The 21,401-nt window shown below is 48.1% G+C and overlaps 1 protein-coding gene across 1 annotated transcript; it reads right to left on the minus strand.

Moving 5' to 3' along the window:
• Positions 1 to 80: 80 nt before the first annotated feature.
• On the minus strand, positions 81 to 19,577 carry NAGPA (N-acetylglucosamine-1-phosphodiester alpha-N-acetylglucosaminidase). Its single transcript, XM_081887395.1, has 11 exons — positions 19,416 to 19,577; positions 17,372 to 17,857; positions 16,596 to 16,735; positions 10,038 to 10,146; positions 8,882 to 9,010; positions 8,392 to 8,600; positions 7,182 to 7,229; positions 5,284 to 5,412; positions 4,423 to 4,554; positions 2,785 to 2,836; positions 81 to 1,978 (listed from the first exon to the last, which is right to left on the minus strand). Exons 1-11 carry the CDS (start codon positions 19,538 to 19,540, stop codon positions 1,759 to 1,761), a joined length of 1,779 nt encoding a protein of 592 aa, XP_081743521.1. The 5' UTR covers positions 19,541 to 19,577; the 3' UTR covers positions 81 to 1,758.
• Between the last annotated feature and the right edge of the window lie 1,824 nt (positions 19,578 to 21,401).

Here is a 21,401-nt window from a genome sequence, read left to right on the forward strand (position 1 = left end):
GACTCTTGTCACTATGCATCTGGAAACAATGTCAAGTCTTGCCACCCTCTTGCAGCTAGTCAAAGGACAACATTCATAACTCAAGAGGAAAAAATGTCACTTTATTGTGTAAAAAGTATATAGTCCTGATTGTATAAAAAGTATATCCCTGCACCAAACATGGATGGTTGCTGCAATTGTTGTTCAACTTTTGAAGCTAACAAAACACACAATTTAAAATATGGCACAACATTTCGCATGGGCTGCCAAAGACTCCTGGCATTATGAAGGAAGAGGCAAAGTGCAACAGAAAGAAAAAGTGGTTTATGTATTCAGGCCGAGACAGGCTTAATTTCTGCTTTAAAATAAATTATCGGAAGGCAACCCCACCCGCAGCTACATCTTACAAAATATATTACTAAAAAACTTGTCATAAGATCGTATGGCTATAGGCCTAACTTAGGCCATCATACTTAAGGCGTTAACAGTCAAGCACTCTGATAACCAGAGTTGGAAGTAAAATTCCTCACAGTGAAGCCCTTTCATTATTAATTCTTTTAGCACTTTCTCAACATGTGATGCTGAACCAGGCTCTGGTACGCCTCCCCCCAGCATGGCACAGACTGGAGCAATACAAGAACAAGTAATGAGCACTGTGAACCAGCACACTGCTCATTTGCATCAAGCCAGTTAATTTGTAACTAGGGTTTAACATTATTTTTGAAGCAGCCCATTAGTCTTCCCAGCGAAAGCTGCAACCACCACTTAAAGAAATTAGTAAGGATGTACCCAGAATCTTCTCCTGCCCCTTGACACCCCTGGATCCGGCCCAAGCCTGGATCCCAAACCAATTGGGATTGGGGCAGAGGCATACAGGCTTGGGCCGGATCTGGGCTGTCAAGGGGGCATGGGAAAGAGAGGAAGTCAGCAGCCTCTGCAAAACAGCACAGGGCTGTTTGCAAGAAGGCTTTTAAACAGCCCCACTCTGCACTTTGGCTATATCCACCTGTTATCAGCAAGGAAAAACTGGTAGTTATACATGAGCCATTTTGGCTCATGACACATCACAGGTGGGGAACCTCCAGCCCTTTTGCTGTTGCTGGGCTACAACTTGCCTCATCTGTGACCATCAGCCATGTTGGCTGAGAGTGATGGGAGTTGGAGTCCATACTGTAATGTGGTGGTTGTTTTTATGCACAGGGGATTCTATTTGGAGTCCTTTACTGGAGCAGCAGAGAGGTCAAGGCCAGTCCCAGCAACTTCTAGACTTCTTTCCCCAACCTAAAACATCTGGAAGGGCAGTGGCTCATTCTGGAAAGGATGGGTCCAAGGTGGAGAACCTCAGGCCTGGAGGCCAAATCTATCCTTCTCTTATCTGTCCCCCAGGACCCTCCTCACGGCGCAACCCCCCTCCCCAATCCCCACACTTCCCCAGATGTTTCTTTTGCCAGCTGAAATGTGTCCTTTAACTCTGATATTCTCTCTTGCTTAACGCAATGGAGGATACAGAGGTGTGTTTGTGGAAACTAGCCTACAGTGCACAAAAAGGTAAAACTTGGGTTAACTGCTCTGCCCTCTTTCGCTTTAGGCCCTGCTCACTGCTGGCGGTTTCCAGATGCGAATATGGGCCCTTGGACTGGGAAAAGGTCCATTGCCCCTAGGCAAGACCAGTGAGAGGAGCAGTAGTCAAGTTCTATGTGGAAGCCACTAGTTCCTTCTGGAAGGTTCTGCTACAGAGTGATGGATGGTTCTCATATCAAAGGATCACAGCCGTCAGTGTTAGGTCTCTGTGTCTTCTGTGTAGTCTTCATTCTCTCCTCCTGCAAGTGGAAAACTGTTTGATTTCCCTAACAGTTCATAGTGGAAAGTGTTGGGATGCCTGGAGAAGTAATTGTTACGGTTCTGTCGGCCTGCGGAGCTGCTGCACCAAAAGTGCTTTATGTTGAACGTGGTGCTAACCAGAAGCAGCAAGGATAAGGCTCCTATAAACCATCCCTTACTGTAAAAAAACAAAATAAAAATACTATTAATAATGTTAACCGATGAAAATAATAATCAGCATGTTTACAGTGCCTTAACAAGCCAGCCTGCGAACTGACAATAGAAGTCAAAAGATTCCCATTTCATCCTTGTAATCGCTTTGCTAAAATAGACTTGTCCCAGCGGATGAGGCTAGAACTAATGGCCTTTGGCTGCAGGAGGGGAGACTGTGCTTGAACATTAGAAGGAGCTTCCTGATGGCAAGGCCAGATGGGACCGATTCCCTAGAGAGGTGGTGAGCATCTCCCATGGTGCAGATTCTTCAAAGCGGAGGCACACACTGCATAGTCAAAACTATGGAATTTGCTCCTGTGGGAGGCAACGATGGCCAACAACTTGGATAGCTTTCAAAGAGAATGGGACAAATTCATGGAGGAAAAGGCTAACAAAGGCTACCAGCTGCCGTGGCTATGCTCCACCTCCAGAGTGGTATTTCTGAATACCACTTTCTGGGATTTGCAGGTGCAGAGCGCTCAGTTCCTGCTTGCAGCCTTCCTGTAGGCATTGGGTTGGCCACCGTGAGACCAGGTTGCTGGTCTAGATGGGCCACTGGCCTGATCCAGCAGACCCCTTCTTGTGTCCTGATAAGGATGGATAGCTGTCTATTGGGGGTCATCTATACTGCCTGCACTGGGCAATGGGCTGGACCACGCAGAGGTGGAGGGGGCCTTGTAGACTAGGACTCTGCGACCAGCTCTATTACAGGAGGCTAGAAAATATTACAACACACAACCACAGTACAAAAACACAAAGCACACAACTTACATTGTAAACCCAAGGAGCACACCTTCCTCATTAGCCTTCTGCAAGCACTGCCCTGTGAGAGAGAGATGCATTTAGATGCTTAATTGCCAAGCACAAGGGACAAGGCAAATCTCCAATGCAGCAAATAGACTGAAACAGATCCATGAAGGCTTAATTGTCACGTCAGATCAAGAGCCTAGATTTCTCTTGCTGCCCTAAAAGGGATGGGCAGAACAGTTTGCTCAAGACGAACACAGGTGACAACTGTGTAAGGGTGGGATGGCAACAAAAAAGAGACGACGCCCCTAGTGCTCTAACTTGTTTCAAAGAATTCCTTCTCAAAGAATCCATACATTCCATCAGACTCGATCCATTTGTAATCTGCTCAACTTCAAGCATTCAAAGATCAAGACATAGTAACTTTGGTTCTAATGCAACTGGAGCTTAAGCACCCTTGAAATCAATGAGATTTCCAATGGGACTCAAGCAGGTCTTAACTTCACCTGGCTCAAAGCCTCAATTTACAGTGTTTACACTCCTTGGGAAAGAGGCACCCCTGAAACGCACCAGGAATAAAGTCCGCTTCCCACCCCCCTTTTCTATACAGTGGCACCCACCCATTTCCCATTTCTTACAGCTTTTTGACCCGTCTTCTTCCCTTGTACATTGCACCACTAGAAGCTACCCCAAAATCCACAGGCACTCTCGAATGTAGACCAAGAAGAGAGTAGCTGGGATATATGAAGCCATCAAATCTCTTGGCCTATTCAGCACGGTACCGCTATTCTGACTGGCAGCAGCCCGGGAGAGAAAGAGCTGTCCCAGGTATAACACCACAGAGAAGAACCATATGGATTAGGCAGAGCAACAGCCTCACATGCAAAAGCTTCCAGGTTCAACCTCCAGCATCTCCAGGTAGGGGCAAGACAGGCAAAGGCAACCTCGGACCTCCAGATGTTTTGGGACTACAACTCCCATGATCCCTAGCTAAACAGGACCAGTGGTCAGGGATGATGGGAATTGTAGTCTCAAAACATCTGGAGGGCCAAGGTTGCCTATGCCTGAGCTAAGATGTAGGAAAAGCACTGAGGCCTATTAGAATAGAATAGAATAGAATAGAATAGAATAGAATAGAATAGAATAGAATAGAATAGAATAGAATAGAAGAATAGAATAGAATAGAATAGAATAGAATAGAATAGAATAGAATAGAATAGAATAGAATACCTGGCCTCTAATGAGCAGGGCTTTTTTAGAATTGGCCCCTTTCTTCAGGTTGTCTGTTTAAAAAAGGCTACCTGTCACTTGCCTCAATATGTTTTGTTTCTCTCAGTCAGCATGTTACACTTTTCTACTATTAAAGCTTTGCTTCATATATATGTATGAGTGAGGAGATATTTCCCTGGCAGGAGGGCTGATGTTTAGTCAGCCCCCTCCACAACATGAGAGAGATCCCTGCCCAAAGCCCTGGAGAGCAGCTGGCAGTCAGGGAAGACAATACTGAGATTGGTGGGCCAATGAGCCAGAGTCAAAATAAGGCCTCTTCCTACCTTTCCAGGACCCTTTTAAACAGGAAGCAAAAAGGCCAAGGGCCAAACCTTCCGAAAGAAAAGCTCAGGCTGTGTCTCCTCCTGAGTCACGAGGCCCTGAGCCACCTACCTGTGACTACGTCGCCAGGCAGGGGGCATTCAGCAGAAACGTTGCAACTGCCTGTCTTCCGATCACAAGGACGCTGGTTTGGGCAGGGACAGGCATCCTGGCAGTTTGGCCCATACCGTCCGCTGGGGCAGGCTGAGAAAACAATCACAGGGAAGACAAGTTGGGGATTACACAACAGCAAGCAGGGCAGGGAAACACATGGCAGAATGAGGCCTGGCTCTCTGTCTTACAGCAGGGTTTTCAGGCAGGGATGAGCAGCTGATTGCCAAGGCTTACAAAGCCCTTCTGCCTTTGGCCAGAACAAGCTGTTCTTACAGAGGCTAACCAGATACCTGTGGGAAAACCAGATAGCAGGACGTGTGTGCAAGAGCACCCTCTTCTCCTGCGGTTTCTAGCACCTGGTATTCAGAAGCATGAATATGCCGACTGTGGAAGCAGAACCGAGCCATTGTGGCTAATAACCACGAATTTGTCCAATCCACTCATGTTAGTGGTCATCACTGCCTCCTGTGGCGGTGAGTTCCGCAGTCTAACTGCACACTGTGTGTAGAATCTGTGATGCAAACAAAGAAGATGTGGAAAGGTTGGACATTCTTCATCCACTAGCTGGCTCCACTGAGCCTCTCCTGTCAGCTAACTCGCCCATTTCTTCGCTGCTTGCACCCTGTCTTCTGGCTGTCCCAATTTCTTTGGTGCCCAAAGCATGCCTCCCCACATTAAGGAATTATAAAGGCTGGGAGGGGAGTCACAAGTAACAGGTGCAGACAGTGCTGTTTTAACCAGCAAGCTTTAACTCAGCAAGAAGGGAGTAGAGCAAATACGTTATCGCCACAGCCAAGTTAAAATAAACAAATCTCTCACCTTCTTCGCAATGCGTGCCTTGGTAGCCAGCTGAGCAATTGCAAGTTCCGTGGACAGGGTCACAGGCACCACCATTGAGGCAGAGGCACTTCTGAAGGCAGCCGTCGCCGTAGGAACCAGGAGCACAGGCTATGGCAGAAGAGACAGAGGGAGGGAGGAGACCACAAGCAAAACACCATCAGGACTTTGGGTGGCGAGGAATATATATTTCCTGTTTATTTGCTTTGCAAAAATTATATACAGCACTTTATTCTACAAAAAGAAAACAACCTAAAATCCTTTACAAAAAAAGAATAAAGCAATAAAATTATCAGTTAAAAACCAATTTAAAACCTTCAGAAATAAGCTAAAAGTCTAATGAAAACACATGCCAGCATTCCACAGGTGTGGGTAGGCTTGTCTAAACAAAAATGTTTTTAGTAGGCGCCAGAAAGGTGCCTTCGCTGTAAGTACTCTGCCTGTTAGCAGTGTGAGCCAAAGCGAAGGTGCTGCCATGTAAAAACGCAGATTTCTTACAAATGCTGAACAAATATTATGTGGCACTTTTAACGGGGCCAGTTCAGAGCAGTCAAATGGGCTTATATAGGGCAAAGTGATCTCACAAATAAACTGCCCCCAAGCTCTTAAGGGCTTTATATACTAACAGTAAGAAACTAATTGAACTTGGCCTGGGAGGAAGCCAGTGCAGATCTTTGAGCAGAGGTGGGGTGTCAGTCCTATGGGCAGATGTGCCGCAGCATTCTGCATTGCCTGCAGCTTCCGGGTCAAGAGCAAGGGAAGCCCCAATAGAACTGCATTATACCAAAGTAGACTATTTGTTCAATTGCCTCAGTACTGCCTGCACTGATTGGCAGCAGCTTCCATGCTTTCAGAATGACCGACTTGCCCAGCCTTCCCCACAGCCGCTATGATTTATTATTTATAGATATATTTATACAATTGATACAATGCAAGGACTGAAGCTGGGACCCTTCTGCATTCCAAGCATATGTTCTACCAGTGAGCTGCTCCCCTCCCAACGTGGCAGCCTCCAAATGTTGCTAGACTACAGCTCCCATCATGCCTGGCCACAAGCCGCACTTGCTGGGGCTGATGGGATCTGGAGTCCAACAACAAGAGCAGCCAGAGAACACCTGCTGGCTTTCCCTGCTACAAAGGGTCACACACACAGTTATTGCAACCTTGCATTTAAGCACTAGCCTGGTAACACAGATGGTAAGGACCTTGCATGGACATTAGTAAGCTGGATAAGGGGGGAGCTGTGGATCTCTCCAGCACCCACATCTGTCCCAGGACAGAAAATGCAGCCCATGTCATTTCTGCAGTTTGCATAAGCTCCTCTTTCTTTTGGAATAAATCACAATAATAATAATAAAAACTCAGCATTTGGTGGCCACAATGCTGGCCACCAAAAGTGGCTCCCCCCAACACATCTGTAGCAAAGTCAAGATAGAAAAGTCAATCACGTTGTAAGGTGCCCTGGAAATATATATTTACCGTAGTTAATTTCTATCCTGACCAAAGAATGCTTGGAGCAAGGAACACAAAGTAAAGCAATAAAAGAAGAACAAGGCAATAAAATCAATAAAACTGGAGAAAAACAACTACTGCCAGTTCAATCAACTGCAGCATATTTTCAAGGACTGTAACAATTCAGCTTATTATTTGGCCAAAGGGAGAAAAGTTTGTTTTGTTTTGTTTGAGTTTATACTCTGCCCCACGATGGCTGGGGCCGATGGAACTTGCGGTCCAAGACCACTGGAGGGCACTAGGTTGGCAAACGCTGCCCTAACTTTTGCAATTGTTTTTCCCAAGTTACAAACTGATGCAATAAATAAATATTCACAAACACACACAACTCTCCAAAGGAAGGATTGTTAGGGAGGAAATCCAGCTACCTTCACTGCAGTTGGGGCTCTGCCAGCCAGCATCACAAAGACATCCCTCTGCAATAAAGGGGGAAAGAAGAAATGGATGTGATTTTGGAGCAGTGAGATCATGGGCACAGAGAGGTAAGTCGTGGCGCAACCGGGAATAGAGACACCAGTGCCGGCAAAGGACAGAACGTGGGATTTTCAGATAAGCCATGGCCAAGGTGAAACGGAAGACATTTGGGGAATATTATTATTAAATTAGTCACCTTATTTTTCATGGACAACTCAAAGCAACTGAAAATATTTGAAGAAAGTAACAAACACGTAAATACATTAAAACAGCATTAACTAAAAGACAGTTCTATTTAAAAACAAGCAAACCCACCAACACAAAAAGGAAACAGATAGTTAAAAGCCAAAGGCCACTTTAGGGGGTGAAGGGGAGCCTGGGGGGCAAACACAGCTCTGTCCTCCAAGACGGGGGATTCAGGAGGAGCAGGTGGGAAACTGCCACCACTGCTCCTATGCTGGATACCAAGAACTTGCTTCACTCTGCCCAATGGTAGAGCCAGCATCCTAACAAATCAGAACAGGTTAGTCCGAGGCTGCCTTTAACCAAAAGAAAAAGAGGAGTGAAAAAGCATCCACTGCTATATATCCAAGGGTTTTTAAAAACCCCAATTTGCCCAGAAGCAGTCTTGGCAGGAGTCCCACTTGTTAATAGCAATGCGCTTTCTAGAACCCTAATTCTATAGGCAGCCTCCAATTCAAGGGCACTGTAGGGACACAGGTGGAGCTGTGGGTTAAACCACAGAGCCTAGGACTTGCCGATCAGAAGGTTGGCGGTTCGAATCCCCACGACGGGGTGAGCTCCCATTGCTCGGTCCCTGCTCCTGCCAACCTAGCAGTTCGAAAGCATGTCAAAGTGCAAGTAGATCAATAGGTAACGCTCCAGCGGGAAGGTAAACGCCTTTTCCGTGCGCTGCTCTGGTTCGCCAGAAGCAGTTTAGTCATGCTGGCCACATGACCCGGAAGATGTATGCTGGCTCCCTCGGCCAATAAAGCGAGATGAGCGCCGCAACCCCAGAGTCGGCCACGACTGGACCTAATGGTCAGGAGTCCCTTTACCTTTACTTGCTACTAGTGATGTGCTTCTCTATTCTACCTGACCAACATGCGCACCTGTTCTACCTGACCAACATGCTCACACCTCTCCCAGCCTACGTGGCCTTGCCTTCTGTACAGATTCCATGCAGGGTGCAGTTGGAAGGGCCGCAGTCCAAGACATCGCATGCTGGTCCTCTCCAGAGAGCTCCGTCGCACTGGCATTCCCCAAGGACGCAGTGCCCATGCCCACTGCAGTCTGGAGGCTGGCAGGCAGGTTCGTGGACACACAGGATAGTCGAAACCTGCCTGGGGCAGCGCCACATGGGGTAAGGTTCGCTGGGGAGAAAGAAATACTGATTGCACCGAAAGAAAAACAACAACAGCCAGGCTAAGCCCTAGTACACATCTTGCCCCTTCTTTAATGCTGGCAGAAACAGTGAGGTTTCTCAGCTGTAGTAACTTCTTTTGACACTGATGCAGACCCACAGAAAACTGTCTCACCCCCCAAGCATAGCCTGACCACTTCAGGACCAGAAGTGTGACAGCAGGGAGCTCTTTCTGCATTGTCCACAAGTACTGGGTAGAGTTCCCCTTTAGCAAACAGCAACAGCACCTACCAGTGATCTGAAGGGTAACTAGCAAGCGTTCCATTCAAGACCAGGGTTGCAGAACCTCCGCCGTCCAAGTTGATGGCATTGACAACGCCTTGCTGCTTCAGGAAATCAGCCATATCCCAAAGGCTGAGGCTGTGCAAACGATAAAGGGGATAGCTGTGAGAAGATGCCTTGCATAGGCGGAAGAAGAGTAAGGGCCAGCCCTATCCTTAGGCAGAGGAAGGAGGCAAATGCTGGAGAGCAGGGAGCGAAAGTTAAGTGTTAGGGCTGGATGAGCCATGTGGCATGCTCTGTTCCTGCCCACGCTAGCCTGTGGTCCTTGTGTGTAGTGGAATGTTCTGGCACATTAACAGTGTCAACGCAAGATTAAACTGTTTGTCTGCTAGGCTTTTGTACCTGACTTCACCATCTGCCTCAGGCAGTGAGAAGTCTTAGGGCAGCCCTGAAAAGAGAACCAGCGATTATTGTAGCACAGACAAGATAACAGCTTGAGGGTTGGGTTGGTGGGGATGACCATATATTTTCATGTGAGAGAGAATTCACGTACCACAACTTCCAAACCTGGCTCTGCTTTCTTTAAGAAGAGAGTCAATTAAAAAGGTCATTAAAAAAAAAAGGCTCTTTCATATAGGCCTGGTTAACCAAACCATGGTTTAATCATCTGAACCTGCCCCAGTGCCTTAGCCTGTAAGCCGTGATTTACTTCACTTAGCATAAACTAAGGTTTGCAAACTAACCTCTTAGCATTATGGGCGAACCAGGATACATTAAAGAATCATACTTGTCTGGTGCTAGGCAGGCCTGGTTCATACATGACACTAAGTCCTCCGCGATTGTTTAAGCCTCAGTTTGCTAAACAAACCAGAACCAAGTGTCCCTACACCATGGTTTATTGAACCACGGCTTAGTGTTATGCCCAAATCTCATCACTCTTTGTTGAGTCATAGGATGGAAAGTCCTCAGACACCTACATGTTAAATGCTAGCACCTACAGTTGGATTCCTTATTTAACTTTTCTCCTGAATTGTTACTTAAATAAAAAAGGAAAACTGACCCACAACACATCAAGGAGACAAAGAGACCCTCCAAACAGAGCTCAGTCTGAGGCATGGATCACCTGCCTCACTAGGAGGAATGACTTAAAAAACTACAGACTTACCCCCTTGTATGTGTCTGCCCATCAAAGTGTGCCAACACCAGCTGTCCTTGCCTGTCATGCCCCACGGCTGTCCTGGCAGACACAGTATTGATGAACTTGTCAAACGTACCTACCACAAAGGGGTGGGGAGAAAGAGAGACAAAGTACAAATAGCTGAGAAACATAATCACTCTGCTACAAGAATGGTTTTTTAAAAAAAATAATCACAGGGCAAAACCTCTCATTACAGCAGAATGGTGTATGCATGTTTTGTTTTCTTAAATACTGTCTGCTTGAAGCTGGGTACCATCACAGCTCTGGTCTTTTGTTTCACCATATATAAACATATGTATTTAATTTTCATGAGCATACAGACAAGAAACATAAATGTAATGTGTGATGGGATAATGAGCTGCTTGTGCGTAAAAGCTTGATCCCTCTGGTGTTTGGCTGGTCAACCAAACCGAGGCACTAACGGAGCCTCCCAAGGCGTGACTCCGTTAGTCGCTGGTAGAATCTGACAGTGGGCGTCTACGAAATTGACGCCAACATAAAAGTTGTTTCACGGACATGCGCCTTCGTGACTCTCTGCGTGACAGCTTCCGGCGAAGGGTGGGAGTTGCCAACGGGGGTCTTGTTACCTCTGCACTATTCTCACTAGAAGTATCCCAGAGCCCTCCCTCCTCCGACTCCCCTTCTGCCGGAGCTTCTGCTCTCCCCCTGCTGGTTCCCTCCTCCGCTGCAGAATCTCTCCGAGTCTGCTGGAGCCTCTGCACCATCTCTCTTTCCGATGGCAGTTCCCTGACATCCACCTCCCCCTCAGGGCCCCCTTCACCCCCCGCGTCCTCTCCCACTGGCGGTGAGGGCGGAAAGCCCCTAAAGGAACTCTCCTCGTCGTCCGAGGATTCAAACACTTCTAACCATGGCGTACCGTCTCTCTCCCCGTCTTCCTCTTCCTCGTCGGAGTCGGCTTCCTCACCCACCCCTGACTCTGGGAACCCTCCAAACTCTCCTTCCTCATCGGTGGTCCCAAAGTGTTCCCTTCTAAATCGTGCCACGGGTTGCGGTTTTTTTGGGAAACGCCGATGAAATGTTTCTATTAAAACCTCGTCATTGACTACCTCAGCGGGTACCCAAGTGTTTTCCGACTCTACTTCCCCCTCCCATTCTACCAGATATTCCACCTGATCCCCCTTCCACCTGGAATCAATGATTCCTGCCACGTTCATGTCGCGTTCTCTCTCTTCTATCACGGGCGTTCGGGAGACCTCTCTCTCACGCTCCCCCCCCCCCCATTCACGTCCCTCTCGGTACGGCGACAGTAATGACCTGTGAAATACTGGGTGCAATTTCATGTGACTGGGCAGTCTGAGTTTGAATGCTACTGGGTTCACCTGCTGTATGACCTCAAAGGGTCCCAATCTTTTGGGTTTCAGTTTCTTACAACCCCCCTTGAAAGGTAGTCCCTGGGTGGATAGCCACACCCGGTCTCCCACCCTAATAGTTTCACCTTCCCTCCTATTTTTGTCTGCTTGCTTTTTATATTCTTCCTTGGCTCTCTCTAAGTTAAGTTGTAGCTGACGGTGGATGGCTTCCATTTCTTCAACAAAATGTTCCGCCGCCGGCACACTCCACCTCTCCCCTCCTTCTCCTGGAAATGCCCTGGGATGACACCCATAATTTGCCAGAAAGGGACTCAGCCCTGTGGACACGTTCTCAGCGTTGTTGTAGGCAAATTCTGCCAGAGGTAACTTATCTACCCAATCATTTTCTCGGTCCTTTACATAACACCTCAGGTATTGTTGTAAAATCCCGTTTGCCCTTTCCGCTTGCCCATTTGTTTCCGGGTGCCGGGCAGTGGAGAAATTGATTTCCACGTGCAGTAAGCTCATAAGTTTCCTCCAGAACCTGGAAGTAAACTGTTTCCCTCCGTCGCTGACCACCCTCAAGGGGGCGCCATGCAACCGGAAAATATGCTCTACGAACAACTTGGCGGTTTCCTCCGCTGTGACCGCATGTGAACAGGCTATAAAATGACACATCTTAGTTAATAGATCTACCACTACCATGACCGCCGTTTTGCCCTTGGATTTTGGCAGGTCCGTCATAAAATCTATGGAGACTGCCTCCCATGGCCTTTCTGGTGTGGGTAAGGGTTGTAAGAGCCCCGCTGGCGCCACCCTCTCCCCTTTCGCTCGCTGGCACCTGTCGCAACCCCTGACATATTCCCGTACATCCTCCCTCACCTTGGGCCACCAAAACTCCCTGGTAACCAACCACCTGGTTTTGTGCTGTCCAAAATGCCCCGCTGTGGGGCTATCATGCAACTGCTTGAGTACTCTGCCCCTCAGTTCCCCATCGGGTATGTACAGTGCCCCTTTGTAATACAACGCCCCACTCTTTTCTTCAAACCCCCCTGTGTTCTCCTCTGTCCTCCTGAGTTCTCTGAGTTTCTCTTGGGCGTATTCGTCGTTCTCCGTACCCTCTAACAGTTCTTTCTGCCCCACCAAAGCCGCCCCACACACCCAGCGGTCTTCAGGGATTACGTGCCTTGCTTCCGGCGCGCCCTCCCCCTCTAAGTACTCAGGCTTTCTGGAAAGAGCGTCCGCCCTTACGTTCTCGGACCCTGGCACGTAACGAATCTCAAAATTGAATTTGGAGAACTCCTGGGCCCATCTCACTTGTCTCTGGTTCAGCACTCGGGCTGTTCTCCAGTACTCCAGATTTTTGTGGTCAGTCCGGACTTGAACCTTGTGCTGCGCCCCAATCAGCAAGTGCCGCCATCTCCGGAATGCTTCATGAATGGCGAGCAGTTCTCGGTCGTATACTGTGTAGTTCCTCTCGGATTTGTTCAACTTCCGCGAGAAGAATGCACACGGTCTCGATTCAGACGCATCTTTCCCCGGCTGGAGAAGCACGGCCCCTACCGCTCGGTCTGACGCGTCAGTCTCCACTCGCATTGGTTGCCGTAGATCCACGTGCAAAAGTTGCTCCTCCGACGCAAACGCTGCCTTTAATCGTTCGAATGCCCCTTGCGCTTCTTCCGTCCAAGCAAATTTTTTCTTGCTGCTAAGACAATCCGTGATGGGCGCTGTTAAATGGGCAAAGTTCTTGATGAACTTCCTATAGAAGTTTCCGAAGCCCAGGAACCTTTGCACGTCCTTCTTGGTCTTTGGTGTTTTCCATTCCAGTACCGCTTGAACCTTGCTGGGATCCATAGCCAACCCCTTGTCAGACAACCGGTACCCCAGGAATTCCACCTCCCTGCTATGAAACTGGCATTTCTCCAGTTTCACCCACAGCCGATTTTCTCGCAGTTTGCTCAGTACTTCTCTAACATCTCGCACATGCTGCTCCTCATTCTCTGAGTACACCAGGACGTCATCTAAGAACACCACGCAGTTCTTGTAAAGCAATGGCCCCAGGACGTGATTCATGAATGATTGAAAGCAGGCGGAGCCCGCTTGTAATCCAAAAGGCATAACTAAGTACTCAAACGCCCCCAAGGGGGTGAACATAGTGGTTTTCCACTCATCCCCCTTCCTCACACGTATCAAGTTATATGCCCCCCTAAGGTCCAGCTTGGTAAAAATCTTCCCTTTTCTCACCCGTGTCAGAATGTCATCAATTCTGGGCATAGGGAAAGTCACTGGTTCTGACACAGCATTTAGGGCCCTGAAATCACACACAAGCCTGGGTTTGCCCGTGTGTTTTTTTGTCCACAAAGAACACTGGGCTGCCCCCCACCGCTCGTGACTCTCTGATGAAACCTCGCTTGAGGTTCTTGTCAATGAACTCCCTTAACTCCTGCATCTCACGGTCTGACATGGCATACAGCTTGCCCACTGGCAATTGTGCTCCTGGGAGTAAGGTGATTTGACAGTCAAAGGGTCTGTGCGGGGGCAGTTTATCTGCTTCCTTTTCACTGAAGACGTCAATCAAATCAGCGTATTGTGGTGGCACCTTCCCCTTGTCAGTCACTTCCATCCCTGCTAGAGTGGCTCTGGCCCCTGCCTGACCCTCTCCCTCCTTGCAGTGTTCTAGGCAATGTGCTGAACCAAAGGAAACCACCCTCTGATGCCAGCCTACTAGCGGATCGTGTAGTGCCAGCCAGCTCATTCCCAGAATGATGGGAGCTCCTCCCAAGGTGGCTACATTAAACGCTATCAGTTCTGTGTGTCTTGCCACCCTCATAATCATTGGTACAGTCTGTTGGCTCACTTCTCCCCCCAACAGTTCCCTCCCATCAATCGTGGTTACTTGCAAAGGCTTACTTAATGGGAGAGTTTGTATCTGGTGTTCAGCAGCAAACTCCTTACTCATGAAATTACAGGAGCTGCCTGAATCCAATAGCGCTTTTATCTTTAGTGGGTGTCCGTTTGGCAGTTCCAGCAACACCTCTATCACAAGCGCTGGTCTTGGAGGTTTCGGCGTGGGCACATTCACTACTCCCTGGCCTGGCTGCTGTGCCCTGATGTTGGCAACCAGGCGTTGGCTTTTACTTGCTCCTCTATTTCTCCTTCCTCCTTTCCCCCAACAGTTCCCGCCATGCCCTGCCATTCCTTCCTTTGCGGACAAACTCTGGCAAAGTGCCCTGGCTGTTGGCAGAGATAACATCTCTTGGCACTCTTTCCCTCCTTCTTCCGCCCTTCACTGGTGTTTGAAACTGCGCGCGCGCTGTTCCCAGTTCCATCGGCTCTGCGGGCGGGAAAGACTGCTCCGGAATCTCTGGAATGCGGAAGTCCTTCCAACGTTCCCCCTTTCCTTCCCGCTTTTCCAAAGCTCTTGCTTCTTGGCGCGCTCCTATGGACAGTGCAGATTTAGTCAGCTGATCCATAGACTCTGCCCTGGGCGCCCGGGAAAGTTCATCTTTCACGGTCGGAGAGAGCCCTTCTTCAAATAACATTTGAATAGGTTCACTTGCTAGATCCCACCCCAGTCTATGAATAAGCATAGTGAACTCAGTCCAGTACTCACGTACAGATCGGCTCCCCTGTTTGCACCCCATCAACTGCCTCCGCACCACCCCCTGCTCAATCTCGCTGGAAAACATCAAGTCCATGGCGCGAAAAAACTTCCTCGTGTCCTTTAAGATATCATTATTGGCTGCCATCAGGGGTCGAACCCAGTCCCTCGCCCCTCCCTCTAGATGGCTAATTACGTACGCCACTCTAGAGTTCTCATCGGTGAAGTCATCAAACAGTAGATTGAGAGCATATTGCATCTCCGTTCTAAAGGCTTGATAGTTCCTGGGATCCCCCCCAAATCTCTGCACCAATCCAGGCACCTTTCTGGCAAGTGGGGCGGTTTTCCCCTTATCCGCATCTTGAGCCCTCCTCTCCTCAAGCCTCGCCGTTTGCAGCGCGAGCTGGACCTCCATCGCCCTGTACCTTTCCTCCAGGCTTGGACCTGCTCCAGCTCCAGCTCCTGCGGTTCCGGCTGGTTCGCTCATGATGCCCTCTGCTTGCACAAGCAGCTTACAAAGACTGTCAGATTGCTGTGATGGGATAATGAGCTGCTTGTGCGTAAAAGCTTGATCCCTCTGGTGTTTGGCTGGTCAACCAAACCGAGGCACTAACGGAGCCTCCCAAGGCGTGACTCCGTTAGTCGCTGGTAGAATCTGACAGTGGGCGTCTACGAAATTGACGCCAACATAAAAGTTGTTTCACGGACATGCGCCTTCGTGACTCTCTGCGTGACAGCTTCCGGCGAAGGGTGGGAGTTGCCAACGGGGGTCTTGTTACCTCTGCACTATTCTCACTAGAAGTATCCCAGAGCCCTCCCTCCTCCGACTCCCCTTCTGCCGGAGCTTCTGCTCTCCCCCTGCTGGTTCCCTCCTCCGCTGCAGAATCTCTCCGAGTCTGCTGGAGCCTCTGCACCATCTCTCTTTCCGATGGCAGTTCCCTGACATAATGAATCATTTGAAGAGAGAATACAAGAATTCAGTTTCGCTGAAGCGTGGGCATGGTGATTATAATGAAAGAACATAAAAACCCCCCAGATATCTGGTTCTGGGAAGGAAATAAAAATTAATACCATTAGCTGCAGTCCATTAACCACAAGTCACTGGTGTGTTTGAGGAGGTGCAAAATGGTTTTCTTTGTTGCATACAAATTCAATTGAACAGTACCACAAATCACCATTTGTCTTTTTGATTACCTTTTCCTAATGGTTACATCTTATATCTTAATTTTTCCATTAGGGCCATGGACAGCCTTGGCCTTGAGCCTGGGGTGGTCTAGAGCTTGCTAGGTCAGGTCATGCCAGGACCTTCATGGAACATGTTCTTCCTCCACCCAAGCCTTACTCACCAGAGGAACCAAGTGAATCCCATAGCTCTTCACCCACCCAACAGCACAGAAAGCATGGTAGGTGGGGGGGGCACAGAAAGGCAGTGGACCGAAGGGAAAGACACAAGACACATCAGTTCCTCTCCATTCTTGGGGAGGCTACCAAGCCTTGTGGGTGCTTCCCATTATGGACAGATCGATAGACGTCCCCTGTTATCGCTTCTCCTCCCCTTCTGACCATCCAGTGCATCAGGCAGACAAAAGGAACATGCCCCCTCCCCACACTTACCTGTTTCCTGTGTCTCGTCACATTCCACTGCCCGACTCTGATTCACGTAGACCTCCCCATCTCGCAAGAGCCAACCCACCCCGCTCACAAGCTGCACAAAGGGGTTGTCTTTAGCCAACACGTCCTCCTCAGAGAGGTAGCTGGAAAAGACAACAGAGGAGCCATGTTATAAGGAGGGAGAGACATTTGAAAATATTTAAAGGACAATTCCTCTCTGGGAATTGTAGCTCTGTGGTGGGAACAGGGGCCCGCTCTCAGCACCTTTAATAAACCACCCTTCCCAGGATCCTCTGGCAAAAGCCTTGACTGTGGTATGATACTGCTTTAATTGCCAGTGGATCAGGCTATCTCAGGAGGTGGTAGAGCTCTCCTATGAAGCAGAAGCTGAATGGCTCTCCATCCAGCCCTGAAGAGTGAGTTGAGCTAAGTATGATCACCAATGTCCCTTCCAAGTTCACAGTTCACCATGACCTGAGGAATAGCTCAGGTGGAAGAGCATGAGACTAGTAATCTCAGGGTTGTGGCTTCGAGACCCACGTTGGGTGAAAGTTTCCTACGTTGCAGGGGGTTGAACTGCATGACCCTCGTAGTCCCTTCCAAACTCCAAGTCTGTGATCATGGTATCTCCCCTGCTTTCTTGGATTTTAGAAATCCTAGAAAGTCACTGCCAGTCAGTGTTGACCATGCTAAGCTAGATGGGCCAATGGCTTGACAGGTACTATGTGATTTCCAGCTCCCCCCACCTGGTTTAAAAGGAAGAGTTGCTGATTCCTTACCCAAAGACTAGAGTGCCATCCTTCCGGATGCCAAAATGAGCATTCTGAATCCCTCCGGAGGACTGGATGAGATGCCCGTCGCTCACAACATTCCCAAGGCACTCTCCGGTTTTCGTGTTGAAGTACCCCCCGTTCTGGGCCACAAGGCACTTGCCATGCCTGGCAGTCTCTTCCACCGTTGCTCGGCTGCGTTTACGGCAGCCCCCTGGCCCACCAGGCTCCAGCACAGAGAACGTCCTCAGAGGGTCCCTCACTGTAGTGAGATGGCCATAGACATGTCGACTATTCTGACCCTTTGGAGGGATGTCAGAGATGAAGATGCTTGTGACGGTCAGTGGAAAGACAGTGCTGTTATTGCTAGGCCAGGACTCATGTGTTGTGTTGCCGTGTCGGAGAGCTTGACAGTCCCGAACGTACCGATGGTGATGCCGCGGACCGTGTCGAGGTGGAGGATACGGCAGTAATAAGTCATCGTTCAATGAATTCCTGAAATTTTACAAGTTTCCAATGTGAATCATACAGGTTCAGACTCACTAGCTTGCCCTGTCAAATCGTTTGCACCACCTTGCTTCCGTACAACATATGTTGGATACAAGGTTGACCCCAAAATGTTATTTGGAGCAAATTTCTAAAAATCTGTACAAAGCTGGGCCAAGAAATGCAAAACCCATATAATTAAATATGGACTGATAGATGGTGTCCTCAGTGTTACTACCCCTTTAACTGAAAAAGCATTGTGTTACAAATAAAGTTGCAGAGTGGGACCTCCTGTTAGCTAGATATCACCTCCAAACTATGCAAGCCTCATAATGTTATTATTCTGTGAAATCTTAAATTCTAGATTATTTTTTGAATTATCATAGGATGTACTGAGGAAGGCATTTAGAACTTGGAGTATATTTGGGTGGAAGAAATGCAATCTGTTATAAGACTGGTACCCATTAGGAAACACCACCTCTCCACCTACATGGAGTGAAGATCTTTCTGAGAGAACGCCTCTGTTTCACCACAAGCAGCTCTAATGAGCCATTAAAAGCCGTTCCATTAATGCTCAGGTAATAAACACATTAAGTTTGCTCTTTTCCCATGCCTCTCATTTTACATCGAGCTAAATAGGCCAGGGGAGGGGGCTGACCAAAGAAGAAACTCTGACTCAAGGGACTGCAAACAACTGCCACTAAGCATGTCAGAAATCAAAAGGGTGACAGGCAAGATCAGGCTTGTGCTTGGATGAGGAAGCACACTTCGAGGGCTGAACATATGTAAGTAGGCAGTTCTGCACTAAACTAGATCCTAAGGAAACCCACATTGTGTAAGAAGATGGAGGAACACTCAGTGGATTTAAGAAAACTACCCACCCACCTACCCCCCGTGCCTTTTAATGCAGCCTGAGAGTCAGAAATTAAGGTGCCCAGAGTTTTCTCCACCACTGAAAAACTTCACTCAATCTCTGTGTTAAAGCAACTGGAACAGAGGAAATGAAAAGCAACCGTCCTAGTAGGTCTCACTCCCCCATTTCCGCCTGACAAAACTACCACCAGGTTCTAGAACAGAACTAATTTAGTTACAAAGAAGAATGTTTGAGAAAACTGGAGTGCTTCCTGCACACAACGTCAGATCCACAAATGTGATAAGATGGGGAAGTACTGACGTGGCAGGATAAGGCTTTACTGTTGGAGGTGGGGTGGGAATGAAAGCATTTTTTTTTATTAAAAGAGTTCTCTGCAAGGACTTGTATGCGTATGCATATAGACTCTCTAACCTTAAACAAAAAACACTCTGGGAATACGGCGCTATTCCAAAATCCTCTCCTTGTTCTACTACCTTTATATTTGCAAGCAGTGTTACTTGTTCAACGGGACATCAGACCAGGTATTGTCAATTTGATCTCTTCGGCCTTCTTATCACCTGAGTTTCCTTCACGTACAAGCACAGCTAAAGATTAGCTAAATGCGGCGCGGGTTGTAAGAGCCGGAAACTCTCGCCCCCGCGCCCACAGGATGCTTAGAGGTGGAAAGGCTTCTCCTCTGCTTTGAGCACTTACCAAGCTACGGCGTGACCCTGAACTCCCAGAAAGCAGCGGAGCAGCACCATAGAAAAAATGACCAAAGCAGTCGGTCGCTGCCCCTCGCCTACTCTATGCACTAGGCGCTCTATGGAGGCCGCCATATTGAGCCTGCCGCACGGTCACATGACAAGCCATCACGTGAAAAGTATTTCAAAAGCAGCAAAGCCAGGAGCGGAAAAAGGAAGTGTGGTTTCACTGCTCCTTCTGGTGGCAAACTAGCGGAGTCACAGAATTTGCTCGCCTGAGATTAGGAGGAGCAAGTGTCTTCTTGTTTTCGTTGTTGTTGTTTATTGTTGTGTCCTTAAGGCGGGCACTTACGCTGGAACAGGATGTGTATTTGCATAAAATTAGCATACGCTAATTTGACGCAAATAGTATGCTAATTTGATGCGAATTTAGAAATAACTACTGTAATTTAAACAGACATACCAAATCTCATCGTGATGGGAAAGACTGACCCGGGGGACCAGTGTGCCTTCTCTGTCCTCTGTCTAGGTGCTATCTCGTGGTGGGCAACCTCAACCCCCTCCTCCCTTTTATGACTTTAACTTATTTTTCAAGTGGGCGTTGGATCTGACAGCCTTTCAGACAGAGAGCTGTCCAGCACTCCAAACCGAGGGCCATCTTCTGTAAACTAAGACACACTGTCACCCGCCTTACAATCTAAAATTCAACACCAGGCATACCACAAGGGAAGGGGAAGGTGCTGGGTTGAGGAGGAAAGGAATATTTATTTATTACTACATTTATATCCCACGTTTTCTCCAAGTAGCTCAGTGATTTGAACCCTGCTCTCCCAGCAGCTAGTTCAGCATTCTAACCACTACACCGCATTTTGATTATCCCAGCTACATGTTGCTTAGGGTTGGGTGCAGGCTCCATTGCAATAGTGCAGCTAAGGCAGCAATCCTGACTAAGGTCACATCTACATCAGACATTTAAATCACACGGCTTCCCCCAAAGACTTGGGAACTGTAGTTTACCCCTCACAAAGCTACACTTCCCAGAACCTTTAACAAACTACATTCTTTGGGATTCCAGGGATTGATGTTAGCTCCAAATGATTGCTAAAAAGCAGGTTTTTGCGTGGAAAGCTCCCGAGCCCCCAAAAAAGGTGCTGTGACATGGAGCTTTAAAGGATGGACCGTGTCTGGAAAGGTAAGTGTGGATAAGCTGCTAGTTTCACTAAATTCAGTGGAGCTTTACTCCCAGGTAAGTGGGGCTAGGATTGCACCCTTAGGCCATTGTGTCATTTCCACTCTACCCTATTCCAATCCTCTAATGGTATTTTGTTGGGATAGACGAGTAGTTTCCACCCGCTGCTTTGCACAGCTTGCTGCTCTGTGTGATGATTTTGCATTTGACCCTGGGACTTGCTTACCTACTAGTTTCCTCAGCTGTGTTTACATGAAGCAGGTGGGGATATGAATCTGTGAGCAAGGGACAGCACATCACAAATCACTGGCCTAGCTCCTTTGTCTGCCCATTGAACCCACCCAACCACACCCGGCACCTGCTGCCTGAGGACAACACCCCACTGTCTAATGTTAGGGCAGGCCCTGAAATCTGTCAGCACCCCCACCCGCAGAGCAAAGGTAGAAAAAGTGGGTAGAGAGTTTTTTCCCCTTTTAATTGTCATAACACTAGAAACTGGAGCCATCCAATGAAGCTGAATGTTGGGAGATTGTCAGGATAGACAAAATACTTCTTCATGCAGTGCATAGCTAAGGCACCAAGCAAAATGTTTGCTTTATAACTAGACCTTTGGCCTTCAACTATTTGTAACCTTTTAGAAATGAGTGGGATGTTCTAAATGCACATCCCACCCCTCCGCCCACCCTTGGTTTTAATATATCTATGTGGGTTTGTTGGTTTGTTGGCTGTAAGTCACTTTGGGGAGTCTTGGGCAAGATAAAGCAATGAACGAATTTAATATATAATAATTATAATTAAACTTTGGAC

This window comes from Podarcis melisellensis (genome assembly GCF_964234715.1).
Source record: "Podarcis melisellensis genome assembly, chromosome: 14".
NCBI lineage: Eukaryota > Metazoa > Chordata > Lepidosauria > Squamata > Lacertidae > Podarcis > Podarcis melisellensis.

Coding starts and splice junctions, on each gene's coding strand:
- NAGPA (XM_081887395.1), bottom strand. CDS start 19,540: ATGGCGGCCTCCATAGAGCGCCTAGTGCATAGAGTAGGCGAGGGGCAG. Junction 16,736..17,371: donor GATGGCACTCTAGTCTTTGG/GTAAGGAATCAG, acceptor TGTCTTTTCCAG/CTACCTCTCTGAGGAGGACG. Junction 2,837..4,422: donor GCCTGGCGACGTAGTCACAG/GTAGGTGGCTCA, acceptor TCTCTCTCACAG/GGCAGTGCTTGCAGAAGGCT.